This window comes from Anguilla rostrata, chromosome 8 (genome assembly GCF_018555375.3).
Source record: "Anguilla rostrata isolate EN2019 chromosome 8, ASM1855537v3, whole genome shotgun sequence".
NCBI classification, from domain to species: Eukaryota; Metazoa; Chordata; class Actinopteri; order Anguilliformes; family Anguillidae; genus Anguilla; species Anguilla rostrata.
Genome location: NC_057940.1, coordinates 42,472,356 through 42,498,327, shown reverse-complemented (window position 1 = coordinate 42,498,327; position 25,972 = coordinate 42,472,356). Strand labels below are relative to the sequence as shown.

General features: G+C 45.9%; 3 protein-coding genes across 4 annotated transcripts in view; 1 reads left to right on the top strand and 2 right to left on the bottom strand.

Annotated features, from left to right (window-relative positions):
- LOC135261760 (maestro heat-like repeat-containing protein family member 1) overlaps positions 1-3,031 on the bottom strand; it is a 46,493-nt gene extending 43,462 nt beyond the window's left edge. Inside the window, exons 1-4 of the mRNA XM_064348363.1 lie at positions 2,787-3,031; positions 1,951-2,048; positions 1,312-1,457; positions 760-891 (exon numbers count right to left, since the gene is read on the bottom strand). Coding sequence (XP_064204433.1) covers positions 760-891; positions 1,312-1,457; positions 1,951-1,972 — 300 coding nt within the window. The 5' untranslated portion in view covers positions 1,973-2,048; positions 2,787-3,031. The remainder of the gene's footprint in view (positions 1-759; positions 892-1,311; positions 1,458-1,950; positions 2,049-2,786) is intronic.
- A 209-nt stretch (positions 3,032-3,240) lies between these two features.
- recql4 (RecQ helicase-like 4) lies at positions 3,241-21,039 on the bottom strand. The gene is made up of 24 exons (XM_064348362.1): positions 20,558-21,039; positions 20,409-20,442; positions 20,053-20,159; positions 19,812-19,958; positions 17,817-19,030; positions 17,370-17,469; positions 16,390-16,540; positions 16,032-16,163; positions 14,739-14,888; positions 13,960-14,052; positions 12,863-12,999; positions 12,050-12,133; positions 11,600-11,788; positions 10,726-10,908; positions 9,827-10,025; positions 8,687-8,964; positions 8,368-8,499; positions 7,713-8,205; positions 7,352-7,481; positions 6,238-6,404; positions 5,778-5,967; positions 5,356-5,524; positions 4,223-4,331; positions 3,241-3,649 (listed from the first exon to the last, which is right to left on the bottom strand). The coding sequence occupies exons 1-24, from the start codon at positions 20,639-20,641 to the stop codon at positions 3,528-3,530; spliced, it is 4,794 nt and encodes a 1,597-aa protein (XP_064204432.1). The 5' UTR covers positions 20,642-21,039; the 3' UTR covers positions 3,241-3,527.
- Positions 21,040-21,133: 94 nt separating this feature from the next.
- hgh1 (HGH1 homolog (S. cerevisiae)) lies at positions 21,134-25,745 on the top strand. Of its 2 annotated transcripts, none has more exons than XM_064348360.1 (7): positions 21,134-21,267; positions 22,029-22,641; positions 23,012-23,112; positions 23,350-23,448; positions 23,617-23,708; positions 23,944-24,066; positions 25,328-25,745. In XM_064348360.1, the coding sequence occupies exons 2-7, from the start codon at positions 22,100-22,102 to the stop codon at positions 25,520-25,522; spliced, it is 1,152 nt and encodes a 383-aa protein (XP_064204430.1). In that variant the 5' UTR covers positions 21,134-21,267; positions 22,029-22,099; the 3' UTR covers positions 25,523-25,745. The 2 variants fall into 2 exon arrangements, with proteins under 2 accessions (XP_064204430.1, XP_064204431.1); XM_064348361.1 differs by having other exon boundaries at positions 21,149-21,271.
- The last annotated feature ends 227 nt before the right edge of the window (positions 25,746-25,972 follow it).

Genomic DNA, 25,972 nt, shown 5'->3' with positions numbered 1-25,972 from the left:
ATAAAAATTATGATGAACATTTCAATATTATTGGCATTTGACCATGAACCACAATGAGAATGTCTAGATACTGAACATAACATACACTTCCCATTGAGCACAAGCCCAAACCTAGACAGAATCAAGACGTCTAGAGGGGTGGAAATCTAGGATGAGACACGTTTTGACATAAACCTCAAATTAGCTCCAATTTAGCTCAGGTTTTACCCGGATATACCCCTGACTATGTCCCATTAGCTAGAAAACTTTCACTTTTCAACCAAATGGGTTTTCACCAATCATCTAGATTGTATATACCTGAGCTAATTAAAGTTAACCAGAGCTTATCAAAACATCTCTCAACCTAGATGTCCACCCCTCTAGACATCTAGTTTCAATCTAGATTTGGTCTTGTGCTCACTGGGTTATTTTTCCTTCAAAGACATTTTCAAACCGTTATTGTTATGAAGTACTAATGCAAATATAAAAATTTCAAAACAGAAATGATAAAAAATGGTTATAAACAAAAAAAAGCAGCAGAGAAGCATTATTTTAAATCAGCTATTTTCAAAAATAGCAGTGCATAAAGAGGACGTCATACACGCCACCATACACCATTTTTGGAGTGTTGTTCTGTTTGGTTGTACAAAGTAATACATACCTATTTAAGTCATGTAATATAAAGTAAGCACGGGTGTATTTTGGCACACTTTTTAAACAAATAAAACATATGCATGTGATTATTACACTTATTAAACACATATTAAGAGCCACCCTTACCTTTGATCTAGTCATTTCTTCTGAAGCCAGATGAATGAGACTCTTGATCTTAGGATAGCTTATCTCACCAATCTTACTCTTTACCACCAGCTCAATGGTCTGCAGCAGAACTACTCGATGTCCAACTTCAAGCTGCCCACAAGAGAACAAGCATAAGGTACAAAATATACATGAGGAAAATGATAGATGATATGATAGAGGAAATGCCAAAGTTAGAAGAACAGCAAGGTCAACTAACAATTCTTTATAGCAGTGATCTTGTCAAACAAGCAATCACCACCTGTCCGTTGTAAACTTGACAGGCAATTCTACATTAACATTGGAAGGGCCATTGAAATCTTCACGTTTCCTGAGATCTTCACTATGGTTGGACAGGAAAAGCCACTAAATTTCTGTGCTCTTCTGCAAATTTTCTGGTTTTTGTTTTATCACTGATTGGATTAAAGTACATTTAAACTGGCCAGTAAACCAACTCCTTAACCACGTAATAAAAATGTGTGGCTCTGACCGTGTCTGATGCGGAGGGCAGGTTAGGGGTCAGTGCTTTCTGACCTTGGAATGCTGTATGAGGTAATCCTGGCACATGGACAGGATCTTGGCAGTCCTCCGCTTCCCCAAGGCCAGCAGCGACTTCCTGACCTGTTCAAGGACTGCGGGGTCGCTGTCATCGGCTGCATCCATCAGAGCCAGAGAAGCCCCTGAGAGAAACAACAGATCAGAAGCAAGAAAAGCACAGGTGGCACTTATAAAGATGCAATACTTCACACTTGCAGGCTATTGGTCAAAACTGTGTCTGATCCAAAGGAAGGAGGTAAATCTTTGTAATCACTTTTCATATTCTGAAGCCAATAGCACCACAGTGATGACCTAATCCAATACGTAAAAAACGTGCCCAAAATACAATATGTAAAGCTCTTACATATATTGTAGTATAGTAGGAACACGGCAATATACATTAGGGGAGGATAACTGACCATTCTTCAATTTTTTATTCTTTTTTTAAAGCCACATAGGAAAAACAAAGCAGAGAAACCTGAATATGCTTCCCTTTGTCACTTAATATAGTTACATTGTATTTGGAATTTTAAAAAGCTGGAGTTCAGAGGGGAATTCTGCTGAAAATGGTATTCCACAGCATCCAAAGCAACTTGTGGATTCCATAGAGGAAGCAAGGAAAAGTGTGTTACTCACGTGCTACATCCGACTCTTCCATGGTTCCTGTAGAGGCCTGAAGTGGATGTTCAGGAATACATCTGGTGACCTTGGAGTCAGAAACTCAGTCTTCAAGTCTAGACAATGGAAAGAATGGGAAACTCAAAGAAAGTAAAAGGCTGCGTTCCTTTGTTGATGCAAGGACTGTAGAAAGCTGGCAAGCTTTCTTTTGTCGTGAAATAATCTGGATAAAATCATGCCTCATATCTTTGCAGACACATATTTTAATGTGCCTGTTTTCTTACAGCAAAATACCTTGAAGAACTTTTCTTCCTCTCTGTTGTTGGATTTATCAAGACTGTTGCTGTTAGCCATGCATGGAATCGTGGAATGCAGTGCAGAAATCTAGTTAATCCTTTACACGGCTGTCTTTATGTACTAGTGTAGTCACATTTTCTCTTAAAGATAAAAATAGATCCACAGTAAAGCTAACATAAAATTAAAGCAGAATTTGAACGAATCAATACAATGTGGAAAGTAAACGTCAAGATTGGCAGTCTACAAACTTTTTTTTTTTCATTCGAATACACTTCTCAGAAATAACATTCAGTAGTTGGACACCTTTGCCTTATAATCGGAGGCTACATCGGTATTCGACTGCATCCCATACCCACACAGTGCAGCTGCAGCGCATGACAGAAATGTCCAGTCTTGTACGGCGCTTCTTCGAAAACACTAAACGAGAACTTTTGACAAATCGGCTATTTGTAGTCTGACGTTGACAGTCCGGTATTGTCTTCAAACTCTCCCATGCTTTTCTCCCGTTCAAAGTTGGTACAGAGTGTTTATGCTTGAACCATGGAATGTAAACTTACCTTTGCCGACGTTTTTCTGAATTGCATTTAACCCAAATCATGCAGAAGAGTTGACCCAACTTAAATTAAAGGTAATGTGTATTTCGCACGTTTTTAAAATTATTGTGTCATATCCCTGGCAGGAGCCATGTGGTGAAGCTGAGGAAGCTGTTAAATCGATACAAACGCTGGATCGCGCGCTTCGAGTCAACAACTCATACTCAGGGTAGGCGTGTCAACGCCGCCTTACCATGCGTATTGAAATACCCCATTGAAATTTTGATAGTTATGGAAAATATTCATAATTTTACTGACCTGGAAAATACAAAAGGTATTGATACTAGTATTATACTCTCATATAAACTCAATAAGTGTCATAAACTCAGAATGTTCACTTAGAAATTGTTTTTACAAGTTAGCATTGTAATAAATAGGTTAATGTAATAATACAACGGAAACTGATATTTAATAATTTTATTTAAAACATATATTTAAAATATATTTAACATACACTGTGGTACAAAAGAATGTTTAAATACATTTAGTTATCTAAATACACAAATACATTTAGCTATATAAATGAATTTAGCCATTTATTCACAACATACAAAAATATCCTATTTACTTTATACAACATATAAAATGCAAGTAAAGCAAAGCTTTGGAAACAAGGACGTTTGTCACTATGAACACAGCCATAATCTACACGCATAAAACAAGCTGCACATAATATTTTTTCCTTCTGTTAATGTCCCATTAGTTTCACCTGGTCCGTATAATTTCTTGTGTGGCAAAACGGATGATTTCGTTGAAATCAAACTGAATGTATTTCCTCCAGTATCGTCTGTCTCGGCCAAATGTTTGTGCAGGATAACAGGGACTTCCTGCAGACGAAAAATCAAAAGCAGAGGAGAGGGTGAGCAAGACCAAAATGCACAGATCACAAATAAGCTCCAAGCTGGGAAAAAACTTAAAGCTAACTCCTCTTTGACCGTATATTGTGGAATAGACGACACTCCCCTGGGTTCAAGCTATGGTTGACCTCCTGTGGAAAGCAGGTCTGACAATGCATGAGACCGAGTATCTGTCTCATTTCAAAATGCAGAACAATGCATTTCAGTCACCTGTCTCATTACTGAAGAATATTCAGGGAATTTGAAAAAGTACAGGCAAGAACACATTCTTTATCAAAGCACTTGCTGCTAGCCACCACTTTGAACTGCACACTTTGAAGTCCAACAGTTGAATCACACTGCAGTGATTGCATTTGAGGATTGCACTTCATGCTGCAGCTGTGCAATCATCTTTTGACCAACAATCTTGTGGTCGATATTTTAATGATTAAAAAATGGCACTACTGATTATCCTTTGATTAAAATAACACAATGTTATGTACAGTTGTTAATATCAAAATTAATTACTGAGACGTGTTCCTTGGCTTAAATAAACAGACAAACCGATTCCGTGGAAAATCCTGGCCACCGCTCGGCCAGAGAACTTCTCATCGCTGCGGCAGGACAGGAAGCTCCGGATGTCCGCCCGAATCTGGTCCTCCCAGTCCTTAAGCTGAAAATGCACCAGCGCATTCCCTTAGCACAACACAACCCACAGGGCTCTAGGCTTACTTCCTGGGACAGAAGCACTGGTGCTAGCAAGCTCAAAAATGTAGAAGCTCACTGAAACATTTACTAACACACAGGTACGGCTGTAAATTCGTTTTTAACCAGTAAGGATGGTAACATTACATTATTTCTGTAAATTAGGACAAAACAATATCAACAAGGCTGTCCCCTCCCAGTCACACCTGTACTGGCTCCCCGATGGCTGAACGAACATCCAATTAAGGTCGGGACAGTAGAATAATCGGCTAGATGCAGACTGAAGACTCACCTCTTCAGACTGCATCTCAATTCCCCTCCCATCCCCACTCCCCATCACTCCAACCTTTTGTGTTAGTTCAGGTTATGCTGTTTTCATGGTGTTAGATTCTTCATTTGTGTGTGTTCAGGATTTGTATTTTGGGTACTCTCTTAGTGTATTTACTTTCCATTTGCACTTTAGATAAGTTACATATATACTTGATGTGAAGTGAGAATGTTGTGAGCCAGATCTGGCACCATCATGGATGTAAACCCCTATGTACGCATATCCTCTTCCACAGCAAGTCACTCTGTATAAGAGCGCTCCTGTGGTTGTGGTAGAGGTGCCAGATAATGACCATTTGCAGTTTGTTACATCATAATGATGTAAGCATTTTTATGGCATAATTTCTTAAATGCTGTACTCTTCTGGCAAGCTCCGAAATACATTTCCCTTGATGCATTGCTCTGATAAGGGGTGCAATCAAGCTGGGTGTGAATGTAAATTTTAAAAGTAAACTACAGGCAGCTAACAACGTTGGGGTATATTTCCTGAGAGCTGTAGTAATGGCATTGCTGCTGCACAACTGTGACTTCACAAGTATGTCCCTAGAGAATATTACCCAGTCATAAATGGCAGCAGATGAGTCGCACAGTACAGCTCTGGCCCACAGTCTAAGGGGAAGCAGTAGGGCTAAATGCTCTGTAGGACCCAGTGCTCAGCTACCCACCTTATACTTATTCAGCACCTCATCGTCCTCCTCCTCATCCTCATGGTACTCGTTACTCAGGTCCAGGTCCCTCTTCTTATCGAAGTAGTCCCTCAGCAGCTCCTTGAGCATTAGACTTCGGCGTTCGTCCATCTCATCAGTGCAAAAGCTGCAATTTCGATATGCAACACTGGACAGGAAAAAAAAAACCAGAAAGAAATATTTTCTAGACGTGATCAACAGGAAGGGCTGTGGTTGGTAAGATGGGCACTGTAATTTTTCACAAATGTGAGGCTGTGAAGCAGGCCAAAGTGAAAAAGGTGATTTCCCCCCTCATCTGCAGAAGGCTCTGAAGCAGGTCTTAATGAGTGAGGTGATTTCCCCCCCTTACCTGCGGAAGGCTTTGAAGCAGGCCTTAGTGAGTCCGGTGATTTCCCCCTTACCTGCGGAAGGCTTTGAAGCAGGCCTTGAGCTGGTAAAGCTGGGTTTTCTCCTGGGCTTGGACCCGCCTGTGCAGGAACTCGCACACGGCATCCATCTCGTCTGGCGTCAAGTCTCCATAGGAACGGAAGTAGAATGACAGGCTGGAGAACTCCACCAGGACTCCACTCTTTCCAGTGCCCCCAAACATCCCTGTGCAAACATCACCGCAAGAGAAGGACACCGGTGTTCAGCTGCAGAGTGCAAATCTCTATTCATCTGACATTATTGCATTTTGGCAAGATTACTGCATTTGAACACATTATTGCCCATTTGCCGCCCTAATTCAGGCTGATTTCTACAGCTAAATGAAATGTCTCCCCTGTTCCAACACTTACAAGGACCTGGTTGTTATGTCCAGTTCCCTTACCACTGCACTACACCATGAGCCTGTCCCAAACGGCCAAAGGCAAGCTTCCTCACCCCTCTCTGTGCTCCACTGGAGCTGCCTCAGGCCCCTCTTAACCAGGGGCAGCTGCCAGCCCATAGTGTCCGCCAGCTCCACCACGTCGAACTCCAGCGAGTCGCACGTCTCCACCCTCTCCCCCGCCATCCGCTTCCGGGCCAGAGCCACAGCCACGGGGGGGCAGCTGCAAACGCGCGCAAACACACAAAAAAAATGAACTCATGTCCACCAACAAACCACGAAGAAGTCATGGTTTAAGTATGGCATTCTTTTCAAATAAGTGCACTGCCGAGAGAACACTTGTCGAGAACATTATCACGTATTGAGAACATTATCACTTATTATCTGTTGACCCGGTGACCAGGACCATGTTCTTACATGCTCGCAGCAGGTTTCTGGTTTTAACACACTAGGAGTATACACATTCATTTTACACACAGGTAGCATGTACATGCATTTTTACATGCTGGGAGTGCAGTGCATACATTCGACGTACGGGGATACGTGTAGTATTTGGCGTACAGGGGGTACACGTTTAGTATTTGGCGTACAGGGGGTACACGTTTAGTATTTGGCGTACAGGGGGTACACGTGTGGTATTTGGCGTACAGGGGGTACACGTTTAGTATTTGGCGTACAGGAAGTACACGTGTGGTATTTGGCGTACAGGGGGTACACGTGTAGTATTTGACATACAGAGGGTACACATGTAGTATTTGACATACAGGGGGTACACATGTAGTATTTGGGGTACAGGGGGCACACATGTAGTATTTGACATACAGGGGGTACACGTGTAGTATTTGACATACAGGGGGTACACGTGTAGTATTTGGGGTACGGGGGGTACACGTGTAGTATTTGGCGTACAGGGGGTACACGTTTAGTATTTGGCGTACAGGGGGTACATGTGTAGCATTTGGCGTACAGGGGGTACACATGTAGTATTTGGCGTACAGGGGGTACACGTGTAGTATTTGACATACAGGGGGCACACGTGTAGTATTTGACATACAGGGGGTACACGTGTAGTATTTGGGGTACAGGGGGTACACCTGTAGTATTTGACATACAGGGGGTACACGTGTAGTATTTGGGGTACAGGGGGTACACGTGTAGTATCTGACGTACATTCTGGTGAGTTTGCGAAGCTCCTGGGGGCCGCCGTAGGAGACCAGGCGGCAGGCAGACAGGGTGGGGTGCAGCAGCTCCACCCACTGCTGCGGGTGCAGCTCCAGGTAGCACAGCAGCGTCTCCAAGCCTGAGGGAGACGGAACAGCACAGGTTTAGTCTTCTTATTTAAGAAAGTGGACTCACAAATACATATACTTGAAAAGTATATTAAAAATGACAATTATAGCAAAAAGTGTTATTCACGTAATTCTTTAAAGTGTACAGAACTGCATTTTTTGGCTTTAATGTTTTTTTTCTTCCACGCTCCTGGGTTTCCATATTTTCTAGAATAACAGATGGAAGTACAGGCGAGCCGAACCTTCCTCGGTGATGTCCAGGGTCTCCACCGTCTCCTGTATAGGTATGGCTCTCTCGTGCGTGTGACACACACGGGGCGCCGGGCGGGGCGGCGGGACGTCCCCCTCGCCGCGCTCCTCGTCCGTCTGTCCGTCCCCCTCACCGCGGTCTTCGTCCGTCTGTCCGTCCCCCTCGCCGCGCTCCTCGTCCGTCTGTCCGTCCAGGCACAGCTGCTCCACGGAAGGCTCTTCCGGGCTGTTCCGCTCCCTCCCACCCCCCCTCTGCTCAGCACCCCCGGAGGGTCCACACCCCCCACCCTGCAGCCGATCCGCTGGATCGTCAGACTCCTCCTCCTCCTCTTGTTCGTTTTCCCTCCCTTCCCGTAGCTCCGCCTCCAGCTCCGGCCCTGGAGCCCCGCCCTCTGTCCGCTGCCCGCCCTGTTGCCGTGGGAGCTGTGCAGCTTCCTCGCAGTCTTCCATCAGCTCCATCATCTCGGCGTCATTCACCTCCCACGCCTAAATCAGCAACCAATAGAAACCACTCAGGAAGTGACATCACACATGGGGACAACTGCCACAGACTGAGGGGTGTCATTATCACGATTATGAAAAGATGGCTAAAACGGTTAAAACAAACGGGTTAAAACAGGCTTGGAGAAGGGTGAGAGAGAAGTTCACCTTTTCCAGGCGTTTCTGGTGGATCTTTTTGCACTTGCAGGGGGGAAAGGCTTTCTGCACCAGCTTCTTAATGCTGAAGTAATCCACGGTGTCGGCATAGATGTGCCTGCGCAGCTCGTGCAGGTCCCCTCCCTGCACAGAAAAGGTCAGAGGTCACGACCTCAGCACCTCTGTTCCACTGAGGAAAAAGGCACGACTCGTAGGTAACCAATGGCACCACATAGCCTTTGAGGGAAGAGGTTAACCATGAAAGAGCGTGCGGTCTGTAAATACGGTCCGGCGGCTGACGGCGGCCCGGGACTCTCTCCCGGGGTCTCACCTCGGGGTCCAGGAAGAGGTGGCAGTGCGCGGGCAGGCCGTCGCGCCCCGCCCGCCCGATCTCCTGCACGTAGCTCTCGAAGCTCTTGGGCATGTTGTAGTGGACGACGCCGCGGACGTCCGACTTGTCCAGGCCCATGCCGAAGGCCACGGTGGCCACCACCAGCCGCAGCTCGCCGCACATGAAGTTGTTCTGGACCCGCCTCCTCTCCGCCGCGGACAGGCCCGCGTGGTAGGACTCCGCGATCCACTTCAGCGGCTTCCGGATCTTCTTCCGGGCTGCGGTTCAAAGTCGCACACGTTCACTTAAAACACGACACACGTTTTCGATTTTTTTCTGATATGTATTTTCAAACACTGGCAATGGAATCAGTGCTTAATTGCATCTGTGCATTTAATAGTCTGACTTCTAATTAGTGCTTCAGTTCTGGTCTTGAGTTCCGTATATCTGTATTTTTTTTTCTTCATTACTTTATGTTTAAAAGTTCACTGGGTAAAATCTGCCCAAGAATACTGTCAATGTATGCTTCTTTAGTTATGAACATGACCATTTATCTGAATATATGCACATATCCAGGTATACACTCATTTACAAAGCCCTCTGCCCTGTAAAAACCACTTTCTCCTCCAGAGCTGTGATTCTTGTGGACCTCCATGTAATATTCAAACAAGATGGCTACCAGGTCCTGGTATTCTCCCAAACTGGTAAGTGGTGAGGTGAACCATCTCACTGCCCCGAGACGGTTCACCTCTTATCTCTTGAATGGCTCTTTAAAGGAGTGCCTCACGGCTGAGTCACTGGCCCCCTCCTGTTCTCCCTCCACATCAGATCGCTCCTCTCAGGGTTTTCCCTGACATTGTTATGTCAGTGATACTCCACTCTTTCACACCTTTACCCATCCGACTCACTCATTCTCTCAGGCCACCTGGCATAGGTCACTGCATGCAGTGCATAGATTTATACCCGGATGATCAAACTCTCCAACACAGGCCTTTTCTACCTGTCAGTAAAGCACTCTCCTCTCTGTAATCCTAGCCACACCCCCTCCCACTGCCCAAACCCAATGAGAAGTCAGTAAATTAATCCTGCACACCTTCCCTCAACAACGTAAGAACAATAACTTAAAGAAAGAAAGCATACCCAGGGCTTTCTTTTTCTGACTAACGGGATTCTCCTCTGCCACTCCCTCCTCTTTTACGGCGGTCTCCCTCACTGTCACCCCCTGCAGGCAGGTCCGCAGCAGCGCAGAGATTCGGCTGGTCTCCTCTCGCCGGGTACAGTACACGATAATGGAGTCCAAAGACCCAAAGCGTTCCCCTTTCAGCAAAGCCACCAGAGCCTGGCCCACAAACAGAACACAGTTACCAATGGCAAAATGCATAGAAACAAATACTGCATACTGGTCATACACGTACATTAATGGTAACATTAATATGAATCCAAATGAATTCCCTTAAAAACATTACTCCCAGCAGTAATGTGGATGTCATTAACTCATGATTATTATTCTATATTGACTGTCTGAATGAAACATCCTGTTACCCACTCACTGTCTTTAGCTTATTTAGCAATATTTTATGTGTTGTACAGGACCTTCTTAAAATCAAGCACTGTTGTCTTCTCCACACTGCAAATTTAGCAGTAGAGCCAATAGACAGGATCCATGTCTAATTTTAAAAGCATTTTATAGTTAATTTAATCAAAGGTAAGTGTAACTCCTTTTAATCCTTTAATGGTCAAATGTTTTGCATTGGTGATAATGCAGAGCTTGATAAGACAGAGTAGTTTACGCTACTTCCAGTCTTATACCCTGTTGGGTTGACTACTTGTTAACTATGAGTTTCCATAAGTATGAGGTTCCAGTATCTATAAAAAACGCAGCTCCCCGGCCCATATTCACAAAGCTTCCCAGCGTATGAGTGCTGATCTGGGGTCAGTGACGAGGAACACTCATCTTCGTGCCCTTACTGAAATGACCAGACTGAAGGTGACCTGAGATCAGTGCCCTGAGAGGCTCAGTGAATGTGTGAGGAACGTGCCTGGTCCTTGTCGCGGTCGGTGGACACGGACAGCTGCAGGTTGAGCGGGACGGCGGCCGAGCGCACGGCGATGCCCTCCGGGTCGCGGATCTCCAGGTGCTGAGCGATGTCCAGCGCGGTGGACAGGGTGGCGGTGGCGGTGAGCCCCAGGAGACAGCGCACGCCCAGACGGTCCCTCAGCACCTGAGGGAGAGAGAGAGAGAGAGAGAGAGAGAGAGAGAGACAGAGAGACCCTTCACTCACACGACGAGGTGCACACAGAAACCATGTAACCTCAACAGATACGTTTACTTGAATCCTGGGATGTGCAGGCGCCTTAAAACATAGGACGAAACCAGAATCGGTTCACATGCAAACTATAAACTTCACCTATTTTGCAATGCCTAACTGTTTTAGACCATAGTGTACTATTATGTCCTGTGAGCATTTTGGAGTTTCCATATCCATCTAGCAACCTGTGCTTTGCCACTAGCAAACTCGCATAATTAGGCATGGAAATCAGATGGGGATATTACGGCTAGAGGACGGCTCATCCTGTTAAGGTTCTAGTGCATGGACGGGTCCCGCGGGCTGGTAATGAATCCAATCTATTTCTAACGAACAAGCTTGCTTGCGCACAGATGTTGTTGTTCATCATCTCCTATTACCCCATTTCAAAAGAACACAGCACAACACGGCAGACCGTTGATTTACTGAGCAGGACAGCAAGCAAAGGGAACTGCATCACTGTCCAGCACCAGTGCATCACCAAGTCAGATGAGAGGAGAAAAACACAGTGGTCTAGGTTCTGACACTGTTCTGACAACTCAAAGCCAACTAAAGAGACACGCGAGAGAGTGCAATGGGGAAACCCGCCACGCTGGAGCTCGCTCACCTTGCACAGCCTCAGGTAGCAGGGCCGGAAGTTGTGAGACCACTCGGACACGCAGTGGGCCTCGTCGATGCAGGCGAAGGCCACCGGGGGGAGCTGGTCAGCCGGAGGGAGGCAGGCAGACCCCGCGTGCCCCCCGCCCACCAGCGCCTCCGGGGACAGGAGCAGGACGTGGACCAGGCCTGCCTTCACCTAGGAGAGCACGCGGGCCCCCAGGGGCCGCAGCCAGATAATTACTACCAAAAGCACCCGCTCACCGCGCAGACACGTTCAAGGAGGGAAATTCACGAAGCGAGCCAGCCTTGGCAGCGTTTCAGAAACGCGTTAAACGTTCTAAATCAACGGCAACAATCACAGGAACTGCAATAAAATGCCACGCCGCGTTGAATTTGATTTAAAAAATGCAGCTGTGTAATCGTAGTGTTTCAGATTTCGAAGGAAGGAAAAAAAAACCTTTTCGATGGCTGCCTCCCGCTGTTTCTTGGACATGTTGGAATGGATACAGGCGGCTTTAAGTTTTGGAGGGAGTCCAGACAACTTGGGGAGAGAAAGTATGTTACAAAACGATCAATGCTGTCCAAACATTTCTTTTCGGTAGGTCTAAAACTGTCAAAACCGAAAAATTCACTCAAAACAAACGCTGGATATGCAAGAAAACCAAGTGTGATCTGTAAATTATTTCACACTGAAAAAACTTTTTTTCCAGTCTCTGTTAAGGATGCCACTTTATCTCTGGTCTTCGTTTCATGGAAAAAAAAAGCCCACACCTGTGCCCTTCAAATAACATTTCAGTGACGCTTCTCCAAAAATACAGTAAGTTATGCTCTGATTTCTTAGGGTACACCATCCATTCTGGTAATGATTTGTGTCTTACGTAGAGAGCAGTAGTCACTGAAATGTGAAAATGGCTTCCTGCAAAGCTGTGAAGTCTTGGCCATTCTGCCTCAGCTGACAACTAACAAGTTCACACCATTTCCCTCTCACCACTATATATCCAATCAGACAGAGTAGACATATTCCGGAGCATTGCTTCTGTACCCAACACTGGGGGAAACAGATTCCATATCAAAGAGGAAAGCCGCTGTATGAAGTTACACAGCGCTGCATATTTAACAGTAATTCCTTTGCAGCGTGTCTCCAGGCAGAATTCAATCCCGCGAGAGTGCAGTCTACTTCTGGCGACAGTAACATGAAAGATGGCGACAGGCAGCGACTGAAGACATGACCGGGTCACCAGGCCCTGCGTGGAATAAAAGGTTCCGTTACCTGATCGTCCATCAGTGAGACCAAAGGGGACACCACCAACGCAATGCTCTTTGACCTTTTGGCATAGAGGTAGGCCGGGAGCTGGTAGCAAAGAGACTTCCCCATCCCAGTGGACAGGACCACCAGAGTAGACAGACCTAAGAGAAACACCCACAGTCACAATACAAAACACATGGTTAGGTCTACAGTGAAAACATTCCAAGTTCTGCCCCAGCCATTGTTAATAACGGGGAATTCTGATTTGCTGGCTCAGTATGAATATTCATTAAGGAACTGTGTAGATAATAGAACATCCGTAGCTAGGCAGCATTGATTTACAACGCACAAACATCATTTCAATTAGCTCATTACTGGTTGTTGTACAGTCTGACTCTAGTCAAGCAGAGAACCAGCACAAGCAAGGCTCCTGTACTTCAGTATATGAACAGATCTCATTATATTAAATTATAGTATTTCTTTGCAAAACAGATGCTCTTATGCAACAAAAACTTTGTTGTGCATATTATCCAAGTGTACTATTTTACATAATTAATTCAGGTTATGTACTTTGCTAGTTACAAGGATAGTTGCTTAAAGACCCAGTGCATCACTTTTTTCCATTTAATGTCATTTCAAAGCAAGAGGATATTATATATAAATGTTAAATGTGAAAATAATTAACCATTTAAGTATGCCATATTTAAACAGGAGTGCAGGAGATTTTACATGGTGTATCTAATCTATATAGATATCAACTCAAAAGTGCAATTCTCATTACACCACTGCTAGGTTAAAATGTAAATGCCATGTTAATTTCACAATAAGCATGGTCCTCAAATGACCAATACCAAAATACCAATATAAAAAAAAGTATAGAAACCTTTGGTTTCAGAATAAAAAAATGAAAATTCAAAACTTCTCCTTAATAAATTAGGCTTAATATCTCAGTAATTGTTTTCTTAGATTTTTATCAGTACCTATTAATGACTTCTATTGCACAACAGGTCTTTTAACCACTTCACTGCCGTTTTCGTGGTGAATTCAGTTTGTTCACGTCAAGCCAACTCCAGCATTACAGACACAGTCTCTGACAATGCGCCACCTCGACAGACACCCACCTGAGAGGATTCTCATGATGGCCATTTCCTGTCCAGGCCTGAAGCTCTTGTACCCGAAGTCTGTCAGAGCCTCGTACACTTCCGCCGGGGCCGCTGGGAAACAGCAGAGCGAAAGCCGCAGGCTTGTTAACGCAGCCAGGAGGCCATCGGGCTGAGTCTCGAGGAGAACGCTATTCTCCCAGCGCAGCTGGGCCTCACATCACCCATGTGATCACCAACGCTCCCTTTCACAGTCCCCCAAGGGCCGGGGACTTACCAGGTAAATACGCAGTAAAACAGCACATAATTTGGTAATTGACACTGGCAAAAAAATAAGTGAATACCAAGAAACTAAAACTAAAATAGCCATCCTCTCTTACCTATTAATTCAAGTGAGTTATCAAAGGTTTAGCTTGGTTTTAGCCTGAGTTTACTTGTGCACTTCCTAGGAATTTAGAAACTACTTTGTTGGAAAAATTTCCATTAAAAAAATATGTATTGTCTAATTTCCTAAGAAGTACACAATTATACTCAGGCTTTAACCAAGATAAATCATTGATAACTACAAGACACTTTAATTGGCAGGTAACAGAGGTGGCATTTCTAAATATTTCAGTTTTAGTTTCTTAGCATTTTTAAAAAATGTATTTTTACCAGTGTTAATTACCCAATTGTGTGCTATTCATACCACATATTTAAGCGGTAAATACATAGTACTTAGGGGACTGTGAAATGAAGCGTTGTAAAACAGCCCATGTGAAGCAGCCTCCCCCCGCAGCGTGAGGAGACAGCCGCGGTACCTTGCACTTTCCCGTCCTCCCCCAGGTCGTACAGGGGCTCCATCGGCGGGGGAGGGGCCGGTTTCTCGTAGTCGGGCCGCATCACGTTGAGCAGGACCTCCTCGCCCTCCGTCCCCGTCTCGCCATTCCCCTCGCCGCCGCCGGGTGGCGCTGTTGGGACAGGCAGGTGGGTCGATAAAGGAAAGAAAACGCGCGCAGCTACGACGAGCTCTGACCTGCTGGCAACCGGGTTAGCATGACATCATCGCCAGACGAGCGGAGACCTGCTCTGCTCGTCGGCTTAGCCGCAGGACCGCTCGACTGTCAAACTGCGCGCTCCGGGTTTATTTTTGTGAACATTTAAACGCTGGACATCGTCTGCGTGTAGGCCGCCCGTCCAAACTCTGTGGAAATTGCTGGACATGTTGAACGCGCACGTGCTTAGCCCTTCGGTAGCTGTGCTTTGGAGTGACATTTTTCCCCTTTAAGGCATTTTGGATACTCATTGTGGGTTTAAAAAGCCCCACAGCTTCAGCGAAATTAATAAGCGGCTTGAGTAAAATGCGGTTTCTCTTCTGTGCGGATTGGGCCTGTGCCGGTTGGATTCTGTGGAATTTTTTTTCCACTCTGGTCAGAAACTGTCCCGATCCTCATTGATATATCACCGGTGTTTTGACGAAGATGCTGTGGACCCTAAGCCCAGTACCCTCCCAATCAAATTGCGTCGGGTCCATTCCAACCCTAACCAATCCAATCCAAACCAAACCGAAGCACAAAGCTACTTAAGCTGTCCTTTCTTTGGATTAGGGGCATTTGAATGAGAATTTAGCAAACTCTGGGGGTCCTAGAAAGTACTGTAGGGGGTCCCTGGTCAGACATGACATGCAGTGAAAATATAAAAACTTTTTTTTATTTTTTAAACTTTTTTTAACACATGGTGGGGGTCTTCTGCATGCCTTTGAGCCTGGGTAGGGGGTCCCTGATTCAGAAATGGTTGGAAACAACTGCCTAAATGGTTAAACTTTAATCAGGTACACTCTTTTTTTGCCTGTTTTAATCACGTTGTTATATTCGCAGTATTGTAGATACAGGGGGCGCACACAGTATTTCTGCAAACTTGATAAAGGAAAACAAGGACATTCACACACCCTCCTCCACTAAGTTTTCAGAACCAAAGAGTGCCATACGAACTACCTTACATTTTATGAAATGCAGACATGCTGTGTGTATGAGTGAAGGTGTAATGCCACTAACTGCAGGCTGCAGGCGCTAACCGGGGGCTGACTGGGACCGCAGGAGCGTGAGGTCACTCACCGAGAGGCTCCTCCCTCAGCGTGCCCGTGGCCAGCGCCACCTCCCTCAGTGTGGGCAGCTCGAACGGCTCCTCCTCCTCCTCCTCCTCGCCCGCCTCCTCCGCTCCTCTGGCGCTTGGCGCGGGAGCAGGAGCTGCAGACACACGCAGGGGGCCGTCAGTGACGCAGCGCACTTCCCTTTTAATCACTAAAACTACAAACAGCCAATGAAATTCCTACTTTACAAAGTTAACAGTACTAGGACCAATGAGCAGACAGGACGAGAGAGAGAGAGGAGTGAAGTGGTCCAGAGAGCTCGTCTAGTGCCCCGGAGTCTTTTCGCCAGCCGGGTCGCTACGGGAGACGGTACAGTTCCTCACCTCGCCCCCTGCAGTCGCGGGCCCAGTGGCCAGTGCCGCCGCACTTGAAGCAGCTGTCGCCCTGGCGACTGAAGCCGCCGAACCGCCGGCCGCCTCGCCCCGTGCCGCCTCCGAAACGCTCCCCCTTCAGCTGGAACTTCTCCATGTACATCTGAAACAGGTTTACAGAGAGAACACAGCTCCCACAATGCATTCTGCCACTAAGCCATGACGACAAAGCCTACGACTATCAAATCCTTTGTGAAAATAAAAAAAGCACATATGTAATTATAGTTATATATGAGTTGATAACTATAACATGCAACAAAACTCCTGATGCCTTGTGACTGTGTCTGAGACTACAGAATGAGGCTAACATGTTATGTATCTATCCTACGTGACTTGCTGATTAAGAATGGAAGTTCAATTTTGAATGGAGACTCTCCATACAAAACTAAATTTAATCCAGGACTAAGTTTAATCAATGAAACCGGCCCTAAATGTTTATGTGGATACTTGCCCAACAAATCCAATAAACAAATTCTGAAACGAAAGAACTCCTGATGCTGGAATTGACTACAGACTGTAACTGTGACTGAATTCAAGGTCCACTGATGCCAGTACGCTATGGGGCCAGGAGTGGGTGTTACCCTCAGTCAGGAGGTAAACGCCCACTCACTGACCGGCAGCTTCTACCTGCACAGCCTTCAGGCTCAGCTGATGCCTGACAGGCTGCCAACTGACAAGCGGTCTACTGGTGGCACGCAGTTCAGAGGAAGAATCGAGCCGGACGACTCTCACAACGCAACTTACAGCAAAGAGAGAACGTTCAGCCCGACTGCGAGTCAAACACTGCAAGCCTTCTGTGCAGGCATTATGTCTACGCGACCGCAGAACACTGATCAAAGATGGCAGCTACAGTGGCTGGATTTGGTTTGATCCACGAGGAGGTCTGCCCAGCTCCCAGACCCCCTGACCCCTGACCCCTGACCCCTGCTGACCTGCTTGCGGAGCGCGGCCCCTCTCAACGCAAAGCCTTTGACGTGACTCTTCTTCTTCAGGTTTATTTTCACAAAGTTCCCAGCTGAATTCTTGGGGGCTCTGGAGGGACGGGACATCACAGCAGCAAGTGAAAACACAGATGATGCGCATGCAGTACTTATTTTAAATGGCAATCCTGAATGTGCACTCAATGACAGATACAGAACTTAAAGAACTGGCGAGTGCTAAAACTCTTATATTCTGAATGAAACGAAACTGCACACTCCCTAAAACACATCTGATAACTGCATACACTTTTCCAGCAGAGATATTTCTGATTTAATCCCAGTGGCTTTACTTACTCCTATTACACGCACACTCCAGTGTGCTAATTCCCCAACAGCCGCAAACAGATGTGCTCACAGGGGTAAAGCGTGCATCAGCCGACACCTGCGCTTTAAACTGACCTCACTTTCCCCGCCTGTCTGCTCCTGGCTGCTTTGATGTCCTCCATCTCCTCCTCTCCCAGGATGTTCTGCTGAGGGAGCTTCGGCTTGGCCTTCTTCCCCGCGGGGGCGGGCGGCTCCGGGTCACCGCCGTCGTCTTCGGCGAGCTCGGCCGCCTTCTTCCTCCCGCGCGGCGCGGAGGGGCCCCCCGCGGGGCCCTTCCTGGTCCTCCGCTTCTTCGGGGCCGCGCCCTCCTCAGCGGCGTCGGGCCCCTCCCCCTCTGCACCGTTACCGTCACCGTCGCCGTCCCGCCGTCGTTTCCGGCTCTTTCTCTTCGCCCCCGTCTCTCCCGGCCCGTCTTCCGGCCCTTCCGGCCCGGGGCCCCTAACCGTCTCCTCATCGTCCCTCTGACTTTTCCGGTTCTTTCTCTTCACCCCCGTCTCGGTTTCGGGCCCTTCCGGCCCGGGGCCCCTAACCATCTCCTCACCATCCCTCTGACTTTTCCGGCTCTTTCTCTTCGCCCCCGTTTCGGCTTCGGGCCCTTCCGGCCCGGGGCCCCTAACCATCTCCTCACCATCCCTCTGACTTTTCCGGTTCTTTCTCTTCGCCCTCGTCTCCCCTGGACCGTCTTCCGGCCCGGGGCCCCTCACAGTCTCCTCGCTGTCCCTGGCTGGGGGCCGAGTCTTCTCCGCTCCTCCGCGAGCCTCTCCTGTCCGACGCCTTCTGGTTTCCCCATCTTCCTCATCCTCGCCGGCCTTCAATGATGGCCCAGGGCCGCTGGGGCGAGGGGGGGGAATTTCAGCTGCGGGCAGCGCACTGCCGACCGGGCCGTTGCCAGGGGCGTCGGGGATCGCCGCAAGGGACAAATTGCCCGTGACGGGCTTCTCTTTCTTCTCCACTTCGTCAAACACCTGGCAGCGCTGGAGCCACGCGCTGTCCACCGAAGACAGCCTCCTGGTGGCCGACTGTCTCAGGAGGCGCGCTCTCAGCGCCAGAGCGTCCGGCGAGCGGGCTGCGGGCGGCGGGGCGGCCGGCACGGTCTCGAACGGCTCCTCCACCCCCGCCTCGGCGCTCTGGGTCTGCGGCAGGGCCGCGCAGGGGTCCGGGCAAGTGTTGGCCGGCCGGGGCTGAGGACCCTGGACGCCTGCGTCGTCGCCCGGACCCTGGCCCTCTTTCCATGACTTCAGAGCCGGTCTCCGCGGAGTATAGGCTTTCTTCAGAGAGATGGGCCGTTCCTGGACACGCACACCGGAGGAAAAAAGACATCTCTCAAACTGTACGCTAGCACACCCTGTACCCAGTCTGTAATAAACCCTTTATTTTGGGGGGGGAAAAAAAACCGGCACAAATTTCTCATATAAATTTTGCCGGATCTTGACATACAGATCTTACCAATACTTTAAAAATAAGTTTTGTCATTTGTCATGCACTTCCTCTTCAACCCTACTTGCCAAGTTTGCTTGTGTTGCTTTTATTTTTTACTCTTTTTCCTTTTCGTGTTTGTTTATGTGCATGTGTGCCCCCTACAGTTGGCCATATTGGTAGGAATATGCTTAAAAACCAATTTTTCTAAAACGCTCACTAAAAAATTGTTCCACTTTTTCCCCATTTTTCATTTCCTACCTGCAGCATCACCTGACTGTAAAATTGGCTGTCGAAAAAATTATCGGGGGCTAAAAATATTTAGTAAGTCAAAAAGACTAAGTATTACAATTTCAATACTAAGAAATGCATAAGCCATAATACTGGAATCTCACTTTGTGGGGTCACCAATCAGAAAGTTAATTCTTAGCTAGACTTTAACAGCGGCTGTAGACAACAGCAAGCCCACTAACACGTAAGATAATACGCAATCATGCATGGTGTCTAACGGCCATTTGATGTGCAGACATACTAGTGCCCAGGAAAACAGAAAATGGGGAACTGCGCTAAGGCATATCGCTATTCTCTCTGCCGCTGGTAAGATTTCACCCACAGACAAGTAAAAACACGAAAGTGCACAAAGGCAGAACCTGCCTTTGCTGAGGCTCCTAATTTAGACTTCAGCTTCATCCCATAGTACTGAGCAGACGCTTGCAGGGAGTCTCTGTCCTGGGGTGTCAGCTTGGGGACAGCTCTGGGCATGTTCTTACGGTTCAGATGAGATCCCCAGCAATCAGACTCCTGCATGCAATGAAAGGCGTTTACACACCGAAAGCAGACCCAGCATCATCACCAAGTAATTTCAGTACTGAATGCTGTTGCGTCCCTGGCTTACCGTCACCTGTTCTCTTTCTGTTGACCGAGCTTGGTCAGAACGTGCCGACGTTCCATTGCAGCTTGTTTCCTTTGCTTGTTTAAGCATTTTGTACTCTCTGTAAAGTTCTGTTGAAGAGAACAAGAATGGACTACGTAATATAAACAGTGTTTTTTTATTACACTGTCACTATCCTGAAAGTACAAAGTAGCTCTGACTGTGTACAACAACCGTGTATGAACGTTAAACAATTCAAGGTTAACATTTATAATATAGAAAAAGAAAAAAAATATGAATATACAAGACTCAACTATCTCTAGCAAGCATGCAAAATGTATCTAGCAATTATAAAATGTTATATGTGTTAATGGGCTTACCTTTGGTGTCCTCTGGGGCACTATCAATATCATCCTGACAAGAAAAAACAAGGCTTGGAAATAATGTCACTGAAATACAGATAAGGATAATGTGCACGAAACATTCTTGCAAACTTTAGTGGTAAAGTCCTTCAATTTCCCTTGCCTACCTTGTTTGGTTTCCTGTTGTTTTGTTGAACAAAAGACAGCTCCCACTTTTTCAGTAGCACTTTGACATCATTGTATCGATCCATCTCTGCGTCCAAAATTGAATTTATACTCACCAACTGAGAAATTACTACTGAATAAGTCTTTAGCAAGCTAGCCAGTAAGCCAATGTTCCTAGGCAGCAGGCAGTTCAAAGCAATAGTGCTCCGGAGCTAGCTAACTCAAAGTAGTAGTGTTAAAACAGGATAGTAGTGTTGATACAGGATACATTGCCTCCTGGTCAATACATAGCTTTCATCACAAGAACAGTATGACGGTAGAAACGTTACAATCACCGTTTGTAATTGATAGTCAATTTACAGTAGCTGCAGAAAACACTTTCACTGTTCCTCTTAAGTGCTCACAATTGCTTACCGCATCTGCTACAGAACTAGTGCTTTAAAATTTTACCGCGCACTGAAACTGACGTTCAGGATTTCACCAATCCCGGATCTTTGCTAGGTCGTCCTGACAGTTGAACAGCCTATCAGAAGTAACTTGCTGTGTTTGGTAGTAAAAACTTTGTATCCCAGAGAGCAACAGTCACTGTTAATCCGGAAATCGTTCAAAGACTCGAGCTCTTATTGGATGAGGGTCTTGTCACTATCAACACGGCAGAGCGCAGAGCGCATGCTGACATGTGGACACTGAGCGTAGTGGCAGTTTGTTTGGAGTAAGTATGTAACCTTTATGTGATATAATATAACATCATTTTAAATTAATGCGAATTGTTTGGGGGTTTTTTTCAGAGGAATTTTCGTTAAGGAAATGTACATTGTTTACAAGTAACGTACCGATTGTTTACACGTAACACGTTAGCTAAGGTATTAACTAGCTAATTTCTTGAGATTGCTAGCTAAATTAGATACGCTAAGGGATCATCTTGTCTAGACAGCTACCTGAAGTAATTTCCGAGGTATTTTCAAGCGTGTTGGCTAGCTACTCTGTATCCCAATAGAACGTTTACTGACTAACACTGGCTTTCTGGCCAGTTAACGTTAGCTTGATGTCGCATCTGATGTCGCGTCGCATCGCATGATGGGGCGGCTGTGTAATATAATGGGCTATGTAGCCTGGACTTGTAGCTTAAACGTCGCAGGTTCGATTCTCCAGGTTGAACACAGTCGTTGTACCCTTGAGCAAGGTACTTAACCTGCATTTCGTCAGTATATATCCACCTGTATAAATGGATGCAATGTAAATGCTATGTAAAAAGTTGTGTAAGCCGCTCTGGATCAGCACATTAGATCGTCTGCTAAATGCCTGTGATGTAATGTAATGCATCTGTCCTGTGCCCACATCTGTTCGTTTTCAATGAAAACACGCGCTGGTTTCTTCTGCTAAGCATTTTAATTAAATAAATGGTTGTATTATAATGTGACGTTTCACCACGTATCCTGCTTGATAGTTGGCCATTGTATTTTGCTTTGACAGGTAATTAACTAGTTCCTGGTTCAGTGTCCAGTAAACTACTGCATTTGATTATTTTACGGACATCAACAATCATGCTGAGTGACGGGGAGGCCAAAGAACTGTTGTCTTTCCTCACGCTGGAAACGAGGCCAGATGTGAAGGGTCAAGCCACCGGGTATATTCTGGGTCTCACTGGCACCAAAGATGGCTGCAGGTACCTGCGGGGTAAACCTGACTTCCTTAGAGCTCTCTTGACTCTCACTGGGGACCACTCTGTTGCCATCGTTAAGGACTGCTACCATGCGCTGGTCAACCTCTCTGCAGACGAGACCTTGCACCAGGCCCTGGTGAAGGAGGCAAACATTTTGCCTAGTCTTTTCGCCAGACTCCTGGACCCGGATTATGACTTTGCAGACAGGATATGTACCATTCTTTCCAACCTCTCTCGCCACGAGAAGACCTGCAAAGAGGTGTTCAGGGTGCTCCAGGAGCAGGAGATTGGCCTGGCGAAAATAGTGGAGATCTTCTGCACTGAGGGGTACAACAAGAAGGCCCCCCTGCATTACCTGGGCCCACTGCTGTCAAACCTCACCCAGCTCCCAGAGGCCAGGCAATTCATCCTGGATAAGGAAAGGTAACTTAACACCATTTATATTTTTTAGTTGGCCAGAATGTTATCTTGCATTGCGCCGTAACAAAGGGTTTAACCATAATTAAGCAAGGGTCCCCACTGCCCATTCATGGTTGTACCCCTGTCAATTAGGTGTTTCAACTGTCTATAGAAAGCTGCGATAAGCTGGCTCGAGAAGCTAAAGTTGTTAGATTAAAGCAATGATTTGTCAAAATAAATGCTGGTTACATGGGAAATCAAGAATATTCTTGAACTGGTGTCCTAGAACATAATTGGGTTTGCCTGTAATGAGCCAGTGTTAAAACCATATAGTAATTAGCCAGCGTTTTTAATTGTTTGGCTTGAGCCTTAGTTTTGCATTTTCCTCATGCAGGTGTGTGGTCCAGCGACTCCTGCCTTACACACAATACGATCAGTCCATCGTAAGGCGCGGTGGAGTTGTGGGGACATTGAGGAACTGCTGCTTTGACTACAGTAAGTGATAAAGGTGAAACACTACAGCCCTGGCACATGGCAGGCATTGCAGCCATTGACTCTAAGTCACAGTCAAAAAGTGCCTGTACTGTGGGCAGTGCTGATGGGCTCACTGTTTGGTGACTATTTATGATCATTTTTGTAATCATTCAGAATGTCAAAGATTGAGAGCTGGTGGCAAAGACATGTGGATCTGTAGAAATGACAGGCATTGATTAGTTGATTGTGCACCTCCAGGTAATCATGAATGGTTGCTAAGTGATGCAGTGGACATCCTGCCATTCCTCCTACTGCCACTCGCTGGGCCTGAAGAACTGACTGAGGAGGAGAACGAAGGTAAGGCAATCATTTTCACTCCATTGTTGTCCTTGAACCTCATCCAATCATTCTTCCGAATTATCTTGCAAAAAATGTTAATAAAAAAAACCCTAAAAGAAGTCAGTATAAAGTTCATGTGAATTGCAGTGTTTAATTTCACCTGTTACTGGGACTTTCCGACTGTAGGGCTACCTGTGGATCTGCAGTACCTTCCAGAGGATAAGCAGAGAGAGGAAGACCCTGATATTCGCAAAATGCTCGTTGAGACTATGTTCCTGGTGAGAGTAGTCACACGTAGACCATCGGCTGGGAACACCAACTGTCATTTAAATATGCGGCACATCTAGATTTATTTGGCTGTTAAAAACACTCATTTATCATGTATTGTAATAACTGTTGCACTAAAACATGACCTCATTTGTTATTCCACATTGCATACTTCTCATCTGAGGTAGCACACGTCTGGGGCTGAACGTTTTGAGCCCAAATCTGATGACTTCTTTTTGTCTCTAGCTAACGGCTACAAAGGCCGGTCGCCAGATTTTGAAGAATAAGAACGTGTACCCTATCATGAGGGAGTTCCACAAGTGGGAGAGGGAACCTCATGTTGGGGCAGCCTGCGAGAAGCTTGTACAGGTACAGCGAGAGTTTAGATCGAGAGCAAAAGCAGGTGTTTTTTTTTTTTTTTTTTTGCCAAAACCCCTTATAATTTGCAACCGCAGAATCTGTCCTTTCATCGACTGCTGGTTTGTCTTGACCATTTGAAAGGAATCCCAACACGTGGGTTTTCCGACAGAATTCCATTACGACTCTGCAGAAGATCACCGGAGAGCTGTGCGCTGGATTTATTTATGTCCATTGTTGTGTTTGGGAAAGGACCCAGTTTGTCAAGTTAATTAAGCACAGCACTCCGCGCAGAAATTTACAGCTTTGGCGTTCTAAAATGGATACGCTAATTTGCTGGAAAAACCTTTGCGGTGGAGTGGCAAGGCTCGTAAGTGGGAGCTGCTCGGTGGAAAAGATGCCACGTTTTCTTGCAATGAACCTCGGTCATATTCATAATGTCTGGGGGATCTGTTTGAACTGGGGTCCAGAACGCACAAGCAGTTCAGTCGTTTAATTTTTCCTAGCCCACGAAATTGTTTTTTGTAAAACATCAAATTGGACAGCGTTGCCTGCTTTAATTATCTTGGACTAATGTGATGTTATGCAGAATTATGGGGAGAAAACTAGTGAGTTTTAAATCTTGATTTACTGCAGGGCCAGATGACATGTGTTTATGTGACATGTAGCATCAGTAGAAGACTGTTAACTAGTGAAATTATTGTAATGGGGAAAAATAAACTGCTAATCTATAGTCTCAGTGCTATTCGCCTCCTAATTGGCAGATTTATTTAAAATACATTATGCATTATCCTTTTGTGACACCGAAATGAGAAGTCTTTCTCTGGAGTTTTTACAAGTTTTTTTTTCTTTATTTAAATTTGGTATCTCACTGTCTTCATAGTCACCTTCGGCGACTGAATGTTAGTTGATGTATACCGCATGCGTTTGTATTTTCTCAAGGCTACGATGGGCATACTACAATAATAGATAACGGGATGTATGTTCATGTGCATGCATATACGCACTGCTCCACAATAACCTGAGTGGTAGTAATAATATTTAATAGTCATGTGGTGTTAAGTTAAGTGACCGCATAATGAGATGACATTTTAAATTATTTTCATGCTGTCATATTTTATCCTCATTCTGACATTTGAGCAAGTGATGTCCTGATCATGTGTCCGTCAGGACATGCGGAAGGGTCTGGTAGCTGGTACTACCCTGGATGAATGAAGCAGGGGTTAATCATATGGGCATATTGGTTAAATCACACTGCGTTCCCTCCATCCAGGTGCTGATTGGGGATGAGCCGGAGCCTGGAATGGAAAATCTGCTGGAAGTAGACATTCCTGAAGACGTGGAGGTGAAGCTGAAGGAAATGGAGGCGAAAGAAGAGGAGCAGCTGGAGAGGGAGAAGGAGGAACTGTTAAAATCTGAATCAGAACAGAAGCCCAATAGTATGCCTGAGGATGGACTGAGCAGATGACGTACAGGCAGCATTACCTGTGTCACAAAGTTCCACTGGTAATACAGTACGTCAAGTGTCTTAAAAATCAGAAGTGTGCGTACAATGCATTGGAAAGACATTGGAAAGAATCATGCTTTTTCTGAAATATTGCCATTGCTGTGGAAAACAGCCTGTGGTTTTTAATGAGAAATGATGTCGGAGAAGGCTGTGCAGTCTGAAATAAAATCATTTTTAAGTTGCACCTGTTCTCACCCCCTTACAACTGGGTGAAATAACTGGCAGGTCTGGCCGTCCTCTAGTTTCTTGTTAAAATTCAGGTGTATTTCAGGGAGTTATTGCATTGCCAGTGTTTCCCCTTCAATATCCTTAAGGGTACAGGGACCACCCCTGTACCCTTGTTCATCAGAACCAGTTACTCTTGGTTGGACACCAGTGCAAGTACAAATAAATAATCGAGTTCATAATTTC